General features: G+C 39.3%; 1 protein-coding gene across 1 annotated transcript in view; it reads right to left on the minus strand.

Moving 5' to 3' along the window:
- Window positions 1-22,118, minus strand: part of MED13L (mediator complex subunit 13-like) — a 173,535-nt gene that overhangs the window by 33,249 nt on the left and 118,168 nt on the right. Inside the window, 12 exon segments of the mRNA XM_009995682.1 lie at window positions 301-521; window positions 2,900-2,999; window positions 4,408-4,532; window positions 4,835-4,940; window positions 5,791-6,013; window positions 7,223-7,692; window positions 7,695-7,959; window positions 11,504-11,608; window positions 12,433-12,595; window positions 17,034-17,225; window positions 17,610-17,804; window positions 19,110-19,255. Coding sequence (XP_009993984.1) covers window positions 301-521; window positions 2,900-2,999; window positions 4,408-4,532; window positions 4,835-4,940; window positions 5,791-6,013; window positions 7,223-7,692; window positions 7,695-7,959; window positions 11,504-11,608; window positions 12,433-12,595; window positions 17,034-17,225; window positions 17,610-17,804; window positions 19,110-19,255 — 2,311 coding nt within the window.

Consider the following 22,118-nt stretch of genomic DNA (forward strand, 5'->3'; position numbering starts at 1 on the left):
AGTTAGGCATAGGGCTCATTTCTCATACAATAATGTTTGTTTCCTGAGAATACTAAAAAACATTACAAATATAAAATTACAAGAAGAAAAACACCTCTAGGTAATGTCAGGCAAACAATTTAAAAGCGATTTTACCAGAGAAGGAATTTTTTTCCCAACTAAAGACTGGTATGTACTTTACACAGATCCTGTTCACATCTGTTACAGTAGGTCTGCTACACACACTAGGTGTGACTTGTTTATAAAAATTAGAACATACACAGACAAGATGATAAAAAGACCATATCTTTGGCATGTTACCTTAATTTCTTCTGGTTTAGGGCTACCTAATCCATCTTCCACCTCCATTTTAAACTCAGCAAGCTGTGTTGGAACCATGTTGACCATGGGACTTTCCATCATTCCCAAGGCAGTCACAGTCTCTGAACTTATTCCATCTTTATAACTCATTACTGGGGAGAAGGCAGGGTGTTGTTCTAAAGAGGGTGGTGTTGGGAACATCCTTTGGAGATCTGCCACAGCTAAATAGGATGAAATAATGCACTGTTAATCACTGAAATACAAATTCTGAAGGAAATTCAGTAAAACTGAGTATCTATTTGATCAATTAAAACCTAGCAAAGATTACTGCAGTTCTGACACCAGTATAAATCTAGATGGAAAGCTAGGGATAACCTCCAAAAAGTCTTAGTGATACTTTAAAAGCTTATTGTTCAGCAGAAACAATAAACTGATAGGTACACAAATTCTATGTACAGTTTTAACAACAAATATTTCAGAGTAGAAGAGATTCACATTAATGCAAAGTTCACCTCAGCAACTGTTACTACGGGGATACAGAGTAGGGTTTTTTCTCATTTTTAGAGCTGATGCTGAGCCCTCCTAACAGGAGGCTTTTGGAGTTAGTGTGCACTGAGCCGCACTTTTCCATGGATGTAGAGTCACTGTAGTCTCACTGGGTCCATAGTGACACAGCTCCTGAAGAGCAGACAGGCCAGTGTTGCTAACACAAACACAGACAATTCTGCTCCAGAATCAGACTGCCAGGCATCCAAAAATGACAAGTATCAGAGAAAGTAAAAAATCATAACGGGGCATCATAAGACATTAAGCCAGGAAAATCCCTAAATTACTTCTCAGTAAATGAACAGAATGCAATCAGTGTTCCTATAGTTTTCTTCTTTCAGCAAAACAAACAGGACACCCCAACAGAAATGAATGAAATGTAATGCAATCAAACAAAATCAGAATAGTCTTCTTTCTCCCCAGCTACACTCTTTTTCATTCCAATTCCAACAGATGAAGTCCTCTCAAAACGGATTTCTGCTGGTAATAGTCAAAGCTGAACCCAAGGCTTTCACAACATTGAACAGTAAATAATAGGCTATGAGTTATTATTATTATTCCCACTCATCTTTTTTTTTTTTTTAATTCCCTTGCTCAGTCTTTGAATTAAAAATTTAGAAGACCTTAGTCTTGTCCTGATATTGGATAAATTAATGTTGAAAAAGGGTTTAGTAGAATGGAAAAAACCTATTTTCCACCCAATGCTAACATGAAATATAATCTTCAGGTTGCCAGCTGGGTTAGCTACTGCCTCTGTTTTTCAGCAAAGAGAAGTGTGCTTTAGAAACTGGAGAAAGGGGGACAGGAAGGAAGGTTAAAATGAAATCTGGTCAGAAGGGCTTTATTGTGATGTACAAGTCAGTTTGGTCCCCTGCAGATATTGTTATGCCTCGACAGCAGGTGTGAAGGGAACAGCTACAAACCAGACCTGGGGTGTAACTATTGAACTTGCTTTGTACGGCCCCACAGTATTTCATTTTCACACACACAAAATTTCTGCAGTGCAGATTCATAAAAAAGTTTAATTACAAAAGATCCCTCGACCCTACAGCAACAGGCTAACTATCATCATTCATTTTTATGTGTGTCATGCTTGAAAAAGCTTTGCATATTTTAAAAAGCTATGGATCAACTAAACCTGTCAAAATCCAATCTCTGTATACTTCAGGCTTCTACATTTGAGTAAATCAGCCCAGCTTTTATGGCTCCATAAAACTCTGACTCATCTCCTTCCAACTGTTTTTTTCCTTCTCCTCAATTTGTTCTCATTACCAGCTAAAGTTAATGAGAAGGCATTAAAGAATGACTTGCAGAAAGATTTGATTTCTGCCTATAGCGACCAGAAAAATCAAACATTCCTCCTGCTCACCACTAAGTAATTTGTAATTCATAAGACAATTGGTTAGTATTACACCAAAAATTCTCACCTTTCTTCTCTCTCAACACACATAGACACTTTTCTCCTTCATCTCAAGAGAAATACCTCCTATTTTAAATAGAACCATAGAATCATTTAGGTTGGAAAAGACCTTTAAGATCATTAAGTCCAACCATAAACCTAAGACTGCCAGGGCCACCACTAACCCATGTCCCTCAGCACCACATCCACATGGCTTTGAAACCCCTCCAGGGATGGGCACCCCCCACTGCCCTGGGCAGCCTGGGCCAGGGCCTGACAACCCTTTCAAGGAAGAAATTGTTCCTAACATCTAATCTAAACCTCCCATTACAACTTGAGGCTGTTTCCTTCTTCTAAATGAAGATTTGTAACAGATCCCTCTCATACTTCCAATCTAAGACAATCATGTCAAAAGAAGAACAATTCAAATCTCAGCAGGCAGATTAAAAAAAAAATATGTCTGTATTATCACCCACTGTTTTTATTAAAATCTGCTTATCCTCTTTTAATAGTGGTAATTATGGAACCAAACAAGCACACTACCTTGTAGTCCTGAAAAAGTGACATTATAAGGCTCCTGGCTAGAAGGCAGCATGGTAGCCATAAGGAGGTTTTTGACTGTCAACAAAGCAGTCACCAGTTGCTGCTACTTACTTGGTGGGTAAGGTACTGCTGTTCTACCATCCTTCCCCACGGGGCGCTCCTCAGATCCCACCGTGGGCATCTTTGATGACCGAAGAGCTGGTGACACAGCCTAAAAGCAAAGTAATCACATACCAGATGAAAAAATACACAGAACATTAAAATTCATAAGCTAATAAAATTTTGAAAACTCTCTGAATGAGCTTTCACAAGGAAGAAAAAAAAAAAAAGTGTACTTTTCTGCTCTCTCATTATCCCCCCAGGGAGTCTGGATTTCTTTTTCCTCTCTTCCAACACTAAAACTCTCTGAAGTGCTCCCTGTCTATACACCCCCCAATGTACAGATACATATATATATATACATATCTATCTACATACATGCAAATTATATTGAAAACGTTCTCACAAACACTGAGCTTGGAATTAATGTTTGCTATTTGCTTCCACATTTGGGCTACTCTAAGATAATAAAGAGAAAACCACAGAGAGAAAAGGAATGCCATGAGCTGACTGCCACGGGATAGCTTGACACATGCAAGTATTAAGACAGGAGGAACATCAGGTCTGTCCAGGCCAACTCCACAGTAAAAGGTCTTTTTTTATTTTCACACTTCTCTAGTTGATTTGCCTATTAACTGTGACATCTTAAGTGCAGTCTGTGTAGACTCACAGGACAGGGAGAAGCAGTAAAAATATCAGTGTACTTGAAAAGTACTGCCAAGAACCAGACATTAGATTTTTCAACTCTCTTATCTACTATCAGAAAGTTTAAAAATCACCTTCTCTATCATTATGGCTATATTAAACTTAAATACAGTCATTAATTAAATCTTTGCCTTTCCATGTGTCTTGCTTGTTTTTCCTGGACACTGATGTAACTCGGCTTTTCCTTTTTGTTTTCTAATATTCAGCAATTATTCCTCTTTGCCCTGACATAAAACTGCTTGTAGGAATAGAAAGAAACCTGCTTCAGTGAATTACTGAAGGAATTATTATTCAGGAAGGTTGAACTGATACTTCTTTGGGCAGCTTCTCAGCCAAGGTAAAAAACTAAATCACCAGTGAATGAAACTAGGATCGTTTCCATAACTCTCCAAAAGCCACAAAATACAGGCAAAAAGCTAAGGACATGAAACTGGATGTACTGCACTTAAAAAGCAACAACTTGATTTACCTGTGGAAGTATTCCTAGAGCCTGCCTATGCAATGATTGTGTCAGCATGTTGGCTGGATACAGGCTTCCCTCCTGGCTGAAAAACTGCCAGACAACACACACTCTGATGTTACATTAGTGACTTCCTTATAGACCTGAATTATACACAGTGACGACTTCTCTCTTTGGTTCCTGAAAGAATTTCTCTTTTCTAGCAATTTTTCTGAGTTCAAATCCAAGCCTTCCTACCTCGCTATCTCCTCTGCCTTCTATTTGGAATAATCTCTCCCTTGTAGGATTCCACCACCCTCCTTTGGGATTTTGGCCAAAGTTCAAGTCTACCAAACCCAGTCCTACAAAGACTTACACCAAGCTCATCTTCATCTGAATTATCGAAGATATTATCTAGATCATGGAGTGATGGAGCCAGATCTGTCACCTGGGTGAGGCTCCCGGAGCCTGCCCGGCCTGCAGCGTTGTCTTGCCGCGTATCTGCCAAAAAGGAAACACAAAATTCAACACAAAACTGCCTTTTTTTTCAATTTCTCACTGTAAGCAGGGGACAAGCAAAGAATCACCAAGACCCCTCTTCTAAGAGGTGGCCTAGAAAAAGCCAAGTTGCAGCCAAGTTTTAAGTGAGCAAAGGACATGTTGTAATATAAGAAGGACAAGAAGAATCAAGTTTTGTCCATCCCAGGATCTCTACTGTTCTCATATTGAAGCAAATTGTTCAGTCTGTGATTCTTCCTTTCAGCTTTTATTGCACAGCTTTGAGTATTTTTGCCTCTACTCACCAGTCTTAGGAGCAGAACTGAAAATAGACATGGCATCTTTTCCATCAGGAACTGGTGTAGAATGACCTGTTGTGGAGATTTCCTTGGTACCAATTCCATCTTCTGACTGTATAAACAATTCAAGAGTTATTAATGGATATGAATTTACACTATGTAAGAACAACTGTTTTCCTCTGTCAAGCCAAACTCAGGGCTCTGGATTCAATGGTTTGAGAAGCAAAAAAGGATTCCACACACATCAGTTAACAGCCAGGGCAGATAATTTGCCACCTCAAATTCTCCAGTAAACACATCTAGAATCTTAAGCCTGCTGGCCACCCCCACAAGAGCAAATGAGGAGCCAGACACTGAAACAGCTCCCTACTGGGTAAGATACATAAGAAGTATCATGCACACAGGGCAGGTGATGACCAAGGAATGGTGAACAAACTGTTCCTTCACATACAGAACATCCCAGAGGAAATGTTCATACCAATAGAGCAACCTTGCCACAAATCCTCTCAGCTACACTAATTTTGCCCAAGGGAAGAAAAATAAACTTGGGCTGAGAGATCTGAGCTTTGCAGTGAGGTAACAAGTCAAGCTTAAGCAAGGGGTTTGGGGGGGGAAGCCCAGCAAATGTTTTCATCTCTACAAGTGAATATAAGGCTCAAAATATTTTATTTCTTAGCTTAAATCTGGAACCTGCTGCTGGTTAAGCTGACTATAGATAAACAGGAAGTATTCCTTGCAGCAGCAGTGTTTTCATACACCAACAGGTTCAGAGGGATGCCAGCAGATGATTGTTCAAAAGCACCACAGTGAAATGAAGGGGTTTTCTGTGATTTGGGGCAGGGAAGAAATACAGAATCTCTCTGATTACGGTCTGTGGAACAGGTTTGTGTCTTCTAAGAGCTGCAGAGCTAACACTGAGCTACAGTTCTGAAAGTCCAATGAGAATGTTAAAGACATGTTACCTTGTTCTTTTTCAAAGGATCCTTCTCAGCCCCAAGTCTGCACTTCTTACTGCCAGTGAAGCTGTACTTTATATCACCATCCTCAAAAGTGTAAGGATCACTAGTGTCTCCCAAGCCTTCTCCAGGCTGTTGTAATAGGGGCAAGGGGTCAAGATAGTTCAGTGTCTGCACTGGTTTCTGCTCTTCCAAAATTTTAAACCGTTTATTAGGTTGTGCCAAGAGCCTGAAAGTAAAGATAAGAAAGCAAACAAAGCCATCATGAAATGTAACAAACGCACCTTTTAAAGCAAAGAAAAGTAACAGCTGTCACACACAAATACAACCCATGTCTCACTCCATCCTCCTTTATCTAGCAGAAATTAGTTTTTGTCCTCAAATAAAGGCTGCATTTGCCTACCTTTTGTATTAAACAACTTATGTATGAAGAACTTCTTTGCAACAGTGAACAAAGAATTAATCTTGTCACTATATATATCAAAACACTCTGAAGTACCCAACCTTTTCAGCCTAGCAAACATCATCATAATTAACTAAATCAGTGTTGTCAGAACTCAAAAATTCTTCCTCAATTAATTTTAGTTCATACATTTTCATTAAATCCTTTCTTTGGTACATCTTTTCAATTCATTTGTCACAATGTAAAATAATTTTTAGGCCAATAGAAAATTAATTCAAATTCATTATGAATAAATGAATGAACAAATAAATATCTTCAGATATAAGAAAAATCCATGTTTAAAAAAATAAGAGCTAAAAATTCCTTCAAGTTCAGGTAGCTCATGTTCTTCTCTGAAGAAGACACTATATGTTAACTGTATTTTTTCTAAAGGAACATTAACAGGAGATAAGCATTTGCTCTTTTCTTTGTACAGACCAGAGGGGCCTCAGTCTATCAGGATTTTCAGTTTCAAACCTCCAGAGGCTGCAGCAAACAGTAAAGCTTCATCAGTTTCAAAGATCTGACAGTGAGTTAACAAAGAAGCAGTATTATTCCATAATACAGTATCAGCTACTACTCACAGGAAGCAGGGTACACTGCAATTTTAAGCCCACACAATTGGACAAACCACACTGTACAGTGCCATAAACACTGCTGCACTAAAAACCAAGCATTTGTGTAGTTGGAAGTTTGCATAACTAAACAATTTGGGGTTTAAACTATTAAAAGGGATAATATTAATAAAACTCTCACATTTACTCAAATTATTGTGATATGGGTTGCAAAAAGATTTATCAGTTCTTAAAATGCCCAACAGAAAGCCAGATAAGAAAAAAAGTAGGTATACTAAAATAGCACATTTCTATTCTCTGCAGCACACATCAACTCTGATGTCACAGTGAAGCCTTTGACTTGTTTCAGTTTCAACTGAAAACAATTTGGTCATGCTTATAATTAAATCAAGCCCCCACCTGAATGGATGTGCACTCTCACCTTTTCAGTGCAGTGCTGTCTGAGTTCATCTCCAGCTTGGCATCGTATCTCTCACAGGGAAGGTCTGGCGGCCTGAACTCTGGATCATCACTTGATGGGACACTATAGCTCCTCCACACATCTAAAGACTCATTGTTCTGCATGATCCCACAGTACAACGCTGTCTCACTGACCTCTGCCATCAGAGGTAACCTCTGTCCAACAAGGACTGCCCTATCATCTAAGCTGGGCAAGGGCTGAAGCTCCAGCCCACTGCCATAGAGTGCTGGGTTTACAGGTACGGATGGTGGGTCCAGGTTCTCTGCTTCCTGACCTCTTGGCTGGGGACTAAGTGTGGGAGGCAGAGGGGACGTGGGGGAACGGGGTGAATCCATAGGATTCATATTCATTTGCTTGCTTGGATTTCTAGCAGGTATAGATAGAGGCTTCTCGTATTTTCTGGAATTAGGGACTTCTAAGGAGGGTTCCATTAAAAAATTCCTGCTAATCCCAGTTTCTGCCCTGATGTGTCCTGCTCCATGCATAGCTCTTCAGTCACAGAGGGCCGATGGTGAAATGGCATCATAGGCCTTTTTTGCAGTTTCTCTCCTTTTTCCTGTCTCTCTGTGGTTTTGTGCTTTGAAGAGGCAGGAGGTGGCAGGGACGAGGAGGACGATGTCCCCACGCTGAACCCCGGCTGGCTGATGGATGGGGGGCGGCTGGAGCCAGCAGCACAGCGCTGCTTGAAAACCTTGTGCCTGAAAGCAGAGGCAGAAACAAGTCACTGCAGGGTCTATACACTTATCTGATCTAATGGGAGGGAAAAAAAAGACAACACAAAACCCAAAGAACAGCATCGAGAAACATTCTGTCTGTTCCTGAGCTGTTAACAGATTCTGCAGCGGTCACAGGACCTGCACCAGGTCATTCCAGCCACCTCGGCTGCAGTTCCTCTGACGTGTAACATGGAAAATGAGTCTCCAGAAAACAGCATTCAAAGAAAAGACTTAATGTTTATAGAAGATTAGTACTGCTCAAGTGGAAGGTAGAAGAGCAGAAAAAATGCAAGCTCATGTTGTTTTCATTACCCTGAAAACAGAGTCCTGAAATAAAATGACTGCTGAGGAACCACACCAGTGCTCCTGCACACTCCTGAGCATCTGCTGCAAGGGATGCAGACTGGAATTCAGTTCTGTTCACAGAGGCAATATATGGCAGGATGTTTCTGTAAGTATCCAAAGGGTGGGTGCACGGAGGATGGAGCCAGACTCTCTTCAGTGGTTCCCAGGGACAGGACAAGGGGCTACAGGCACAAGCTGGAAGATGGGAAGTGCCACTGAAATAGGAGGAGAAACTTCTTTCCTGTGAGGGTGACAGAGCCCTGGGACAGGCTGTCCAGGGGGCTTGTGGAGTCCCCTTCTCTGGAGACATTCCAAGCCCTCCTGGATGCAGTGCTGCGGGATGTGCTCTGGGCAATCCTGCTCTAGGGGGAGTTGGAGCAGGTGATCTCTAGAGGTCCCTGCCAAGCCTGACAGTTCTGTGATCCCAGTTAAGAACACGACCAAACCAAAATAAACCACCAACTGACAAAAAAAGCATGAATTTGAAAATACTTAAAACAAAAAATGTAGTAACATACAAACTTCTAATTGGTTTCATATTTTAATATATTTATTTTTTTTTTCAGTTTGCATCTAGTCCCTTTGAGCCTGGGAAGCACAGAAGTGAGTGTCAGTATTTCTGGTTCTGCTAAACAGGTTTTTCATCACATACCTGACAGTCCCCAAGGATGTTACAACAGGGACATCAAATTCTGCCCACATTTTTATTGGCCTTTGTTGGTTGTTTAGGGTTTTTTGTTTACCTGTTTGTTTTTTAGCTAAGCATCAATTAAAAGGTATATTGTGCTTAATATTTAGACCTGTTCAAAGTGAAATGCCTGTTCAAAATAAATCATTCCATTCCTATTTTTGTTTATAAATAAGAGCATTGAGGACAACACCAAAACACTTAAAAGCAAATATTATGCTTTTTACTCACAAACTACATTATAGCAAGTGGACTAGTAGAAAGAAGAAAACCAATTCTGCTTTTATGACTTAGCTGTGCAAACACTCCAGCTTTGCAGTACACAGCAGCTGTCAAATGGTACAAACACACCTTCTGGTACTTGCTACATCTTTTTCCTTTAACCATCCATGTTGTGTGGTATTGTCCTGGCTTTCTTTGTGGGCTTTGCTGTTATCAGGACATGTTGCAAATTCTCTGCTGCAGCAGATGGTCTTTAGCTGCAATCACCCAGAACGTGGAGCTAATGCCCCAGTAACTGAAGACTTGCCTTAAGCGTGTTCTTGTAACATTTCATTGACCTAATTCTCCATCATTCACTGTCTTAACTGACCACAGAAAATTATTTCAGACATTCTGCTCTTCAACACACTAACTTGGATCCATAGAAGATTTGATTTGATTCTGAGGACCAGACAATTCTTTAAGACTCCATATTTAAGATCCTATCTTGACATTTATAGTCTCATTTATATAATATATAGAATGGGCACAGTAATGATTAAAACAATATCTAAATGACAGCTTCTGTGCCTATACAGACATTTTTCATTGCTGATTGAAATCAGGTACTGCCTTCATTTTAAGGATAATGTTTTCATTTCCCAGTTGCAGTGTTTACTAACTTCACCATGATGTAGTTATCACTGGAGGTGTTAAGAGACACTGAAAATGCAAATGCAGCTGAACCTTTCCACAGATTCAGGTTTCCATTGTCCACTGTTGATTCCCTATACTTTCCAGGCAAGGCTGGACCTCAGTTTTCCATAAGAAACACCTGGCAACCTCACAAAACATGTATCTGTTCCACATTCTTGGGTATATGCATACAAGCAATAAATGATCATGGGTAAAGAGCAAGGCTGTAGAAGATGAGCACTCTCCCTTAAGATACAGCAGAGTCTCCATGTGGAACACTCTGTCCTCTGTATGATGCACAGCTCCTCTGCACCCCTTTATCTCTTCTATACACACAAAGAACTGGCTTCATGAGAAGTCAAACACAAGAGATACAAGGACACAATCTTGCTCCATTCAATTTCAACAATGGGCATTTCTAATCACCAACCCTGCAGAGATTATGAGAATGCTCCATTCCTAAATTTCTCTGTACAGAAAGCTCTGCAGAGACTGCTGTGGCAGGTAAGATATGTAAGGATTTGGTCAAACAATATTTTAATTTTACTGTTATTAACAGCAGTATTTTCTTGAGCTTGCCTCACTGAAAATAAAAATTAAAAACCAGTTATGCCTCAGACAGAAAGCAGAGAATCAGTTTGGTCCCATCACTGGCTGTTGTGCTGGCTATTATTTTGGAAAAGACCCTTGTTTGCAGTTGGGGGAGGAGAGGAGAGGGGGACAGGCAGGAAAAAAAAATACCAAAGGGATTAGGACAGTGTGGTTGATCAAATGAATGACATCTACATCTGAGCATAGTTTAGGAATAACTTCTTCAGGTCACAAACACATCTTTGCCCATCTTACAAGTCAGTGCGATCACAGAAATCAAAAAAATCAGTAAAAGTCATTTCACTGGAAGCTGCTTTTTTATAGCCCTGTAACATCTCTCTGATAATTTTAAGAATGTTAAGCAGAAATGGTGGTGCTGGTTTGCCTTTCCTGGGTAGTGTTGGAAATTCAAGGATTCATCAAAGATGACAGATAATTTAATAAACTCTTCAAGCATTTGTGTAAGTGAGCTGTGACTCCTTTTAGATCAGTTGACAGCAGATGACCATGCTCCAAAGGTTTTATATTCTCTGGAGTGGTTTTTGGTGTCTGATGAGTGATGGCAGACTGACAAGAAGTGTATGGAGTAAAGTGATTCTTAGGGATATTTTTCCTCTTCCTTTGAACAGGGAGAGCAGCATTATCCCTTCATCAGGATGCTCTGTAACTTGGGCAGCTTCTGCCCTCCTCACTGTGAGTCTCACTACTCCAAACTGTAAAGCTCACATTTCTGAAAAGCCTGAAAGGTGAGTTAATTGCAAATGAGAAATGTTCTAGCCCTCATTCTCTAGTCTAGGATCATTTTTCTACTCCAGTTGACTACTGCAAGTGACAATGATATGAGATGCATATTAATCACCTCAATATGAGTGATGATCACAGCTTTGATAGTAGAATTTCCTCTTCTCTCAGCTAAAGCATAGCTCCCTTTTCTAAGTTTACCTCTGTCTGAATTAAACAGGGCTCTTCCAATATAATAAATTCTTTACTGTCTTCAAAGCTCACCTGGAACAAGAACAACTGACTCTTTGGACTGGATCCACAAAATCCCAAGAAACAGTATTGTTAGGAACTTCCTCTTCCAGATTTGCAGTTGTAATTTGATTCCTCCTGAAGAAGATAAAATTATTTTAGCAGTTAACATCTTTTGAAAAACAAAATTTAAAAAATGCATATGCATAAATTCACATAAGTTCCCCTCAAGTAAATTACAACCTTCTTTGAAACAGAAATTTTGAATTTAACAGCAGCTCCTTCCACTACTCCTAAAAGCTTCCTTTTATTTATGTGGGAGGATGGTACCAGCCTCTGTGTCAGATAGCTCTGTCTGGAGTTTGAGCAAGAGGCAAGCAATTTAAACTGAATCCAGACATTCTTCTGACATATCTAACGAAGAAGCTGCATGAAAATAGTGAAGAATTAAGATCTCAGGGCACACCGTGCCAAAATATATATCTTTAAATCTCCAGTAATAAGGACCCATGATACTAACATTAATTTACCATATCTTTGTCAAGTGGCATTTAGTCCAACACATGTAATGCTTTACAAATATTAGCCTTGGAGTTGTAAACATCAATTATATATTGTTTGTTCTTCTGTCACCCAACTTTCAGTCTAATAACTACAACTGGAGCTGGCAACTGCAATCAATAAATCTGAAGGCACCTAGTTGAATGCACATATTGTAGATTTGTAACCTCAAAGACTGTCATAATTAAGATACACAACTGCATATACAAGGCTAATTATGAAGGGTTTTCAGCTGAACACAGTAGTCAATTTTCTTTGATAATACTGTTCTGCATTATTAGCTTTGATTAGTGGAAAAAATAATTCTGTGACAAGTAACATTATCTAAGGCAAAACTATTACAATTGTATCTATATATTATTTGACATGGAAAAATAAAATCATGAGGATGACTGCCTTACTTGGACTGTGACCTGTTGAGGATACATTCCTTCCAGACACGGTGAACCATATGATTGTGAAATTTTGGAGTAATCTTGCCTGATTTCTTTGGACTGTGCACACTGACTGTCCCCTCCTGTACAGCTGAATGGCTGACACTGCTCTGAGAGCAACCACTTTCTCCTGCAATATAAATTGAGCATTAATGGTATGGCTGTTCTTAATACTCACATTTGATACGCTTTCCTGAGAAGACTTTCCCTCTTATGAGGCTGCTGACTACACAGGTGTTCACATTCCCTAGAAAATGCTTAAAGCACCATTACAAAAGACTAAACTATATTTCAAAGCAACTTAGGCCTCCAGGGTAAGAGAGATGACACTGGGTTACACCAGGTAGATGTGCAATGCAGTCATGCGAGTGCTGCACCTCATGTGACTCTGCTGCTTAAATTTAGTTCAGTTTAGATACAGCCCACACATCACTCAGAAACAGTGCAAAGCTCTTCCTGGATGACAAACTTCAGTTAATACAGTCTTTGGTGAGTTGCTTTCAAGACTAAGTTTATTGTAACATGGACGGTTCCAAAAGCATCTATTAAGAAAGCAAATAATTTACACATACTGCATCAAAGCAAGAATCAGTTCTTCATCTTCAATGAGGAAATGGATTAGTGTGATGCTGTTTCTTTCTAATATGCTTGAATTAAAATACCAGAATCAACACTTGCTTTGGTAACATCTTAATACTGCTAGAGAAATTGTTCCAACAGTTGATCAGTATTAACATAATATGTGAGATTCTCAGTAATACCATATTATCGAAGAGATAACAAAGGTATTACTTCAACATGCTCATAATCTGAAAACTGATTTACATTCTGCACTTTCCTTCTGTCTGTGATACAGAAACATCACCAGCTATTGTAGAGCAGATGTTTCCTTTTCTACTATGAAATACGTTTTTGTTTTTGATTAACTGAGATCACCATAGTAATCCTTCCAAACACCAGCTACAACAGCAGAGGGAGCTTTAGGCTCACTTGGCCTGGCGACTGAGAAACACTGCTCTGTGCTCTGGGTGGGAAGTGAGGATATGCTGCATTTTAACAAGGTCAAATCAGCGTACAGAACACTTTGTCCTTCTGCCTGCAGCAATTTAAGAAGCCTTAAGAATGAAACACTGAAAGGTTTCACTGCTACACATCACTGATCAAGGTAATTCTGCTGTTTTCTATCAGGTGACTTTCAAAATACAACTTCTGAACTTGTATGCAAGCTGAGTATCTGATTCTTTATGCTTATAATATTTATTTTTTTTCCTCCAGGTAAAACTTCCCTGATTCTCTTTTTGCCAAGAACTCTAACTTTAAAAGAGGCAATAAAAACCATAAATCCCCAGATATACTGAGGTTGTGGCTTTAACAATTTATTTCACTGGCTTTCAAATGTTCTACAACATCGTGAGCTTGACAGCATACAAAGATAAACAGATCTAAACTTCAGAGTTAGCGAATCTGTCCTCCTTTGGGGGGCAGGGAAGAGGAAAGAATGTGGATATATAAACAAACATCATGTGCACACATAAATTTCATATGCGTTAATAGCAGGACAGTTACAACTGTCAGGGAATTTAAAAAAGGAAGGAAAGGGAAGGAGGGGAGGTATGAGAAGATAACCAAGGAGCTGCCAGAGCTTTCAAGTTACATTTGAGTGCATTAGCTACTGGTTTCCAAAATTCTATAATGTTTTTGTACCACACAATACAGCAATACGTGGCATAGCATGAACACAACGTTGCAGAATGCAAAGACTTTTTCTTCTCATACACTGACACCAATTTTCGTCCATGGAAATCACTGACGAAATACTGGAATACACACAGATAACTATGTCATATAACGGCATAACTACTGGAAGATGCAACCAGCCACCTGCCAGAGGTCACTTCCCCATTCTATGGTGCTCTCTTGTTATTACACATGAAAAATGCCATTCCCTACTTTCAGTGGCAATTTGTGTCATTACGTAGTTTAGAAGCAATCACAGAAAACATGACTGAAAGAGACCTTAAGAGATCATCTAGTCCAGCCCCTGTTGAAAGCTGGATCAACATATTTGACTAATCTCTCTTTATCAATAAATCATCAAGCCCCCTCCCGACCCCAAAACAAAAACAAAACAAAAACCTCAACAACCCACCCACCTCTCCACTAACAGAAATGCTGTAGCTCCCCTCAGCCCATTTATTCTAACACTTGATTATCCTTCCTTAGAGAAAGTTTTTCCTCATGTTTAACCTAGTTTTGCTTTGCTCCAGTTTAGGTTCATTACATATTGGTTACAGAGAAAACATCATTCTTCTTCTTTTATGTCTCTGAATACTGTTACATCACCTCTCCTTACAATTTCTCTTTTCTAGACTAAACAACCTCAATTCTTTCCATCTTTTCCTGTAGGTCCTGTTTGAAAAATCTACAGTCATCTTTGCTGCACTTTTCTGGACTCCATCCAATTTGTTCACAACTTTTAGTGTTCCAAACTGGACGTGGCACCACAACCACAGTTTCACCAGTATGGGCAGAACTGAAGGCATGAATCACTAATCAGCCTAATCCACTTCTTGTATCCCATGTACCGATTCTGAACTGCATGCCATGCATCAGTACTTCCATAGAGATTGTTACTTGTGAGTCAACCATCTTAGTTACTAATGCATTTTTTTTTTTTGCTTTGAAAAACAATGTTCAAAAGTGGATTTAAATCTCACATTCTGTATTATTAGCATACTTTGATTGTCGTCATACACAGTGTTCGTGGACAAGTGAACTCAAACAAGTACTTCCATGGCAATGAAGCCAGTGATGATTAGTTTTTCTTTGACTCTGCATCAAGATTGATTCTCTTGATGTGACAGAGCTACCTAACAAAGGCTAAGCTAGCTCGGCAGCTCCTTAGACCTCTGTGAGGGTATAAAAAGGATTCTTTACTCCAATCTGGCTGCATAATCTCCCAGAAACTTGTAGGAGCTTCATGTCAACAACACTTCTACTGTTGTTCTACTTCTTCTCCAAGTTCAAAAGAAAAAGGACAAGTTCAAGCAGAGGTTGCTTAGTGGTGAACAGTCTCTAATGATTGTCTAACGTGACTCAAGTCAGAGAACCTTCTGTGAGCTGAGAACTCAATTTGAAATAAAAGTAATTTGCAAAGCACAAAACATGCCAGTGAATGTTATCAACATATACAAATACTTGATAGGGAGAGGATGTAACCAGTGGTATCCTCTGAAAGGGAAGAAGTGATGGGCATAAAGTAAAATAGAGACAGTGCCACTGAAACATGAGAAAGAACTTTTGACTGTGAAGATGATCAGCCTTGCAACGGGTCACCCACAGAAGCTGTGGAGTCACTGTCCTCAGACATACTCACAACCTGACTAGGCAATGTCCTGGGCAACCTGCTCTACCTGACTCTGCTTTGAAGTTGGATAAGACAATCTCCAGAGGTTCTTCCAACCTGAACTATGTTGTGATTCTGTTCTCTTTAAAGAGCAAATTCAGAAGACAATCTACACAGGAAAAAAAAACACAACAACTTGTAAAGATGTCTTCAAAACATTTTTGGAGGGGGGGAAGATAAATAAAAATCACTTATTTTCTTCTGTATCAGATTTTTTGTCTGTCACTCAAACAGACATTTGACTGTTCTATCCTTTAGTTCTCACTTGAAATTGCAGTCTCAGATTTCTTACAGCATAACCACACTGACAGCAATTTATCTTAAGGTCTTGTCTGTATTTCCAACGAGGACAAGTTACAGATACTTGTTTTCATTTCTCAGAAGCAACAGAATATGTATATTAATTTCAGTGAAGCAAGATGTTAAGGATTCACTACCCAAAACACTAAGCATCAGGATGGCTTCTGAGATTAGAACTACTATGGATCCACATGTTTGAAAGGGGGATATTCTACCCAGACAAAATACATGACTCACTTGCAAATATAAAGCAGCACTCCTTTTGCCATCTGGGTAAGATGCAAGCCTATGGCAGACCTCAGCTGGGAAGCCCAGCTCCTTATTATCAAGTCTAGAGACTCATGCATTTGTTGTGAATAGCACTTGATTAAAACCCAACTGTGTCAGGTAGAATTTGTAGTAGTATTTGTAATTTTTTTATTATACTAACACAAATGCTTAGTGAAGTGCTGTACTTCTAGCTCTTAAGAGCTACATACTCCTGTATGTTCACTGCACTCTTGTACCACAATGAATTAGTATCTTCCTCCTATTCCATCCCATGAAAACCAACACTTCATAAACACTGGCAAAATCTGTCTAAAGCACTGTCAGAACCTAGTCTCTCAGGTACTCACACTGGTGCACTAAGATAATGCAGCTACAGAAAATGGAGCTTAACCAAATTCACAAAGTTTTATTTAAAGATGTGTCCCCTTCAGAGGGGTTTAAAGCTCTGGTTTTAACTTGCCACAGATGTACAGAAAAAGTCTTCTAATTTTCAGTCTATTGCCTGTCTTTAATCTGCTACTGTTCTCTTCCTTACCCACTCTTATCATGAGCTATGCAAAACAGACCCAAGTCTCCTGAGTTTATTCCTTACCCATAACAGCCTGCTCTGGAGAAGTGGGTGGAGTGAGTGGCATCCCACAGGTACTAGCAGGATCTTTCATGCTTCCAAGCCCCTGCTGTCCCATATTTATATGGCCTCCAGTATTGGCAGCGTTCTGTGACACAGGGATGTCACTCTGGGAGATGAGAACAAAGGCTGAAGGATATACCATCCTTACACCACCTACAAAGAAATGGAAAAACAGGAGTCTTAAATATACCTGATAATATTCATCAGTCCTAGCTACTTCCAACTCATTTTCAGTTGTCAGTTAGACAAAACTTACTATCCAAAATACAAAGAACTAAGGAATTTCACATACTAATACACACCTAACCCTCTATCACCAGTACAGAGCTGAAACAAGGAGCTTGATATTCTGAATAATAGCATGTGGGATACAGGGAGTACAGAAGCTTGAGGCAAGATAACTAGTCAGATGTTACAGTGTCAAGAGAGCTACAAGAGGAGATAGGAAAATTATAAAGGCTGTTTCTGATTAATTAGATTTTCTTTTTTAAATCATGTGGAGGAAAATAATCCTTCAGGCAGAATACTGAAACTTACCAACAATGACTTCAACTGCTACAGGGAAATCGTTGTCATATCCCAACTCTTCTTCCTCTTTCATCCCTTCTTTTTTCTTCAGCACCATAGGGTAAAAATACTGCCACTCCTCCATCAATTTACGAGTTGCTGGGTCTGACATCTTGTATGACTGGCCCGTGAGTGTACCATTTAAACCATAAGGACTCACCAAAACTGCAGAGGAAGAAACAACAGTCCCTGCAGTTTGAGTATTTCTATCAAGCAGCAGGCAGGCTCTGCTTCCCCAGCTGGAGTCACTGATCCTTTTGCATCCTGATTTAAGGACCTGTCTTCAGGGGAAAGCTACTGCAAAGTCAGGTGAGGGGGTGAATTTCAAGATGTCTTACACTGCAGTAGCTTCCTGTACAGCCATCCTTACAAGCTAAAAGTGCACCTTTTTGCAGTTTAGTTTAACAATTTCCACAATTAACTTATCTAAGAGTGCTGAAGCAGCCCCTTGCTATGGCAAAGGACTGATCACACATGGAGATAATAGAGGACAGACACTCAACAACAGGGTTTTCACCAGGAACATACATTACTTGTCAGCATGTAAAAGGATAGAGGTAACAACATACAGAGAAGACTACAGCCATGACAAACCAGGAGAACCAGTTTCTCAACAACAGGTATCTCCATTCAGACCCAATTTTGCTTTTAGTCAAATTTGACTTGAGAGCAATGCATTTAGTTCACTTCAATAAAACCTTCTATGATTAAAAGTGTCTGAGCTTCTGTCAAAACTTTACATTTTGCAACAAAATGCTTTTCAATAAAGTCGCTATGAATTAACGTCCCTATAAATGCTCATTTTATCGTCCCTGGGTGTTTCTTTTTATAAAGATCTGCTTTAACTGCTTTGAAATTGTAATTTCAGACTGTAGCAAAGACACTATAGCTCAATGACTCAAATATTCTTCATATTTTTTTGACACAGAGCATTGCAGCACAATTGCATCATGAATTTAGTAAGCTGTTAATTTTGTAATTCTTACACTGGCAAATAAACAGCCACAAAACATCATGATTTTCATAGTTACTGATCTATTTTTTCTTCTTGAAAAACAAAATAGTTGACAATCTGTAAGTGAAAAGTACTCCTAAATTAGACAATCTTAGTGTTTGTATTCATGGAGCATTGAAGTCACAGATTTGAGGCCACTGACGCAGGCATCATGTAAGACAATCAAATCAGTGCAGTCACTTTCTCAAATACCAATTCTTTTTAAACTTCTACTGACTATACACAGGTAGCTTTAAAAACAATGTTAACTAACAGAAAGCTATGGAAAATTCCCATACCACTTAAGTCTTCACATTTTCCCTGGCATCCAGAATTTCTTGAATAGAAATTTAACCTTCTGGAAGTGTTACTTAATCTTACTTTGTTCACCTCCAAAGATAGCATCCCCAGGAGCAATGTCCCTGCCACAGAGGAGTGAGGTTCAGCACAGGAAGTTCCAAGTGCAGCTCACTTACCTTGGAAGGGCGAGGGGGAGGACTGGGCCATATGGATATGCTCTTCATTGATCAGGTAGATGGGCTGGTGTTGAGCAATCTCCACGCTTGTGCACACATTGCTTTCCCCGTGGAGAAAGAATGTGAAGGCACAGGACAAATGTTCACTGGAGGAGACAAATAAGAAGCAGGCTTATCAGCATGTTAATAAACTTGTTAGAGGTAGTGATTCTATAGCCTCAGAGGCCAAATATATCCTCTCTTGTTTTGTTACTTGTGGCTGTGGAATGCAGGTTCAGTGACTGATTAGTAATGACATGGAAGAGAATGACAAGTCAACTATCTGACTATGTTGACAACTATCTCAAAGATTTGTCTTCCTACTTGTTTCAATTATTAAGATCACCAGAAACAAATGGGATTTAAACCAGGATTCAAGTAATAAAACTAAAGGTCTTGAGAAATTCTTCAGAATTCACACTGCAATGAGTTTTAGCTCAAAAGGAATAAAAAAGGAACAGGAAAGATGTTTGTCTAACACCTCAGGAGACCCTCCATTAAAGAAAATAAAAGCACATGAATAATACAAGAAGTTGACAATGGTCTAAGGTGAACCATAGATTAGCCACTGACAATTAAACTTCAGTTGAAATGAATGCTATTTAAAATGTTCCCACTTTATTCTACCCATAGAATGACCTCCCATCACAGCTATTTGCTTAAATATTCCTTCCCGCAAAGCCACAAGAAAACAAAACACATTTCATGCTTTTTATCATCATTTTAATCAACTAAAAATTTACAGAGCTGACGTGGTAATTAGGCAGTAATTTTTCTGTTGAATACAATAGCTGCACAAAGCTCTGTAGCTGTTGGCAATAGGCCAGCCATAATGTAACCAGTATTTTAAAGATAGCTCTTGACTACCTTCACCAAACAGAAATCACACAGGCAACTACAGCAATCTCATTTCAGTCTTTAAACCAACCAACTGCCTTACTCCTGTCAGCTATTTTTAAACAAAAGCACCAATGGTCCAGAATAGGAAGTTGTTTTAATCTCACTAAATCTCTGAATGAGTCTACATACCACATAGAACAACTTTTTGTCCTGTACTGCCAGTGACTCTTCTGCAAGTCTCATATAATACCACAAAAAACTCAAAGAAAATGGTCAGCTAAGAAAAATCTGGAGAGAAAAACCTACTTAAATGACAGACAGCAGCTAGACTTCCTTGGTGCTATCATCACCAACCCAGAAGCAATTTCTAGCAATCATTTAATTCCATGAAATAAAAGGTTTCACTAGATCTCCATTTTCACAAGAGAAAGGAATTTCACTATCATCAGTGTTGCAGAAGTAAATGTATTATCACTTCACATGGGAGGGGACAGGTCATGGGACAAAATGGATTGTAGATTCCACGTATTTCTGTCCCGCTATCTTGCCCTAAGAAGAGAAAGAAATCAATGCCAAAAAAACCCCACAACAAAAAACCCCAAAGAAGAATGGATTTTTGCACAGAAAGGAAATCCAAAAATAAAAGCAAATATTTACTCAAAACCTATTAGTTCCCTTACATAGGATGACAGCCCTTAATTTAAAAAAAGGTCTTAAAAAATAAAATATGAGAAATCTGGTCTAAGATCAAGCAGGGATAATCTCTGCAAAGAGTTCAGCGTGCAGCAGGTCAGCCTCTCTAAAGCAGAGAGCAAAGCTATTTGTAAAGTAGTAATTTTCAACTCCTGTCTTTAGGATACTACACAGAAATCCTTCTGATTCTGCAAGCTTCCTACAGTGTTTGCATGTGAAAGTCTTGCTTGTATTTATTGAACTAAAGAAAAAAAAAAAAGCTTTCTGGGACCACACAGGGACTCTTTCCAGTCTCTTGCAAAGTGGCCTGGAATGAAAAAACCACGTGCAGCGTTATGCAACATTCACAAATACCCATAAACACTGTCAGAATAAGGAATAGACTAAATCAGAGTTTAAAAGACACAAGATTCATTTGGTTTTGCAGGGAAGGGAATGCATGCCACTACCTTTTTCAACTGAAAATCAGCTAACACCAAAATCATTAAGTTCAGAATATTAAACAGCCTCAGATTAAAAATGTACACAATTAATGACAGTATTAGCCCACTTCACTTTCCACAAATATGAGAGATTAAGGAATATTAGTAATTAGAATTAAGTAATGAATATTACTACCCATGACCAACAACAAATACTTCATTAGTGAAAGATGGTGCATTTCTAGCACTGGATGCAAAGTAAAGCATGCTCAGCTATAGAAAGAGAACCAACTGATCACATTCACTCCAGTATTCCTCTTTTTCAGAGCAGAGTTAGCAAGCCCTCATGGTACCAACATCCTCTGCCCAGTACGTGAGCCTGGGACCAGGACTGAGCCTTCCGTCTGCTCCCCTTCCCAGCCCTCCTCCAGGGCAGTCTTGCAGTGCTTTTCCAAGAGCACAAACAGCTCCATCAATCTTGTGCTCCCTCTGGTGCCACAGCCATTGCTATAAGCTCAGCTTTCAAGACCAAAAATAATAATAATAAAAAGGCTTGGGGACTTCCTACATTCCTAATAAGCTTCTGGCAGATTCTGAGTAATATGTTTACTTTAGTAACAAATATGACTTTTATTTCAAGAAAATAGCATCAGTGCACTCTGTGACGTATTCCACTCAGGCATGTACACCCCAGCCTCCTGACATTCCTGTCTTTAGTACATTTCACACAATTCCTGAAATACCAATCTGCAGAAATCATTCTCGCTACAAATGGGAGACAGATCTCCAAATCAAATTCAAGCAGAATAAAATTTACCAAGCTGAAAAGAGCCTTCAGAAGCAGACTGAGCACTGAGGCTTTACTTCTCATACCCGTTTAGCTATGGCCCTACAGCAGACATCAAGACCTCTGTGCTTCACACTGAAGCTCTTAAATACAGAAATTGTGCACGTTCTCAGTGCTCTTCCAACAGTGTTTTATCAACCTCCAGTTTTCTTAACAGCCCTGCCCCTC

This window comes from Chaetura pelagica, unplaced genomic scaffold (genome assembly GCF_000747805.2).
Source record: "Chaetura pelagica isolate M959 unplaced genomic scaffold, ChaPel_1.0 scaffold254, whole genome shotgun sequence".
Lineage (NCBI taxonomy): Eukaryota > Metazoa > Chordata > Aves > Apodiformes > Apodidae > Chaetura > Chaetura pelagica.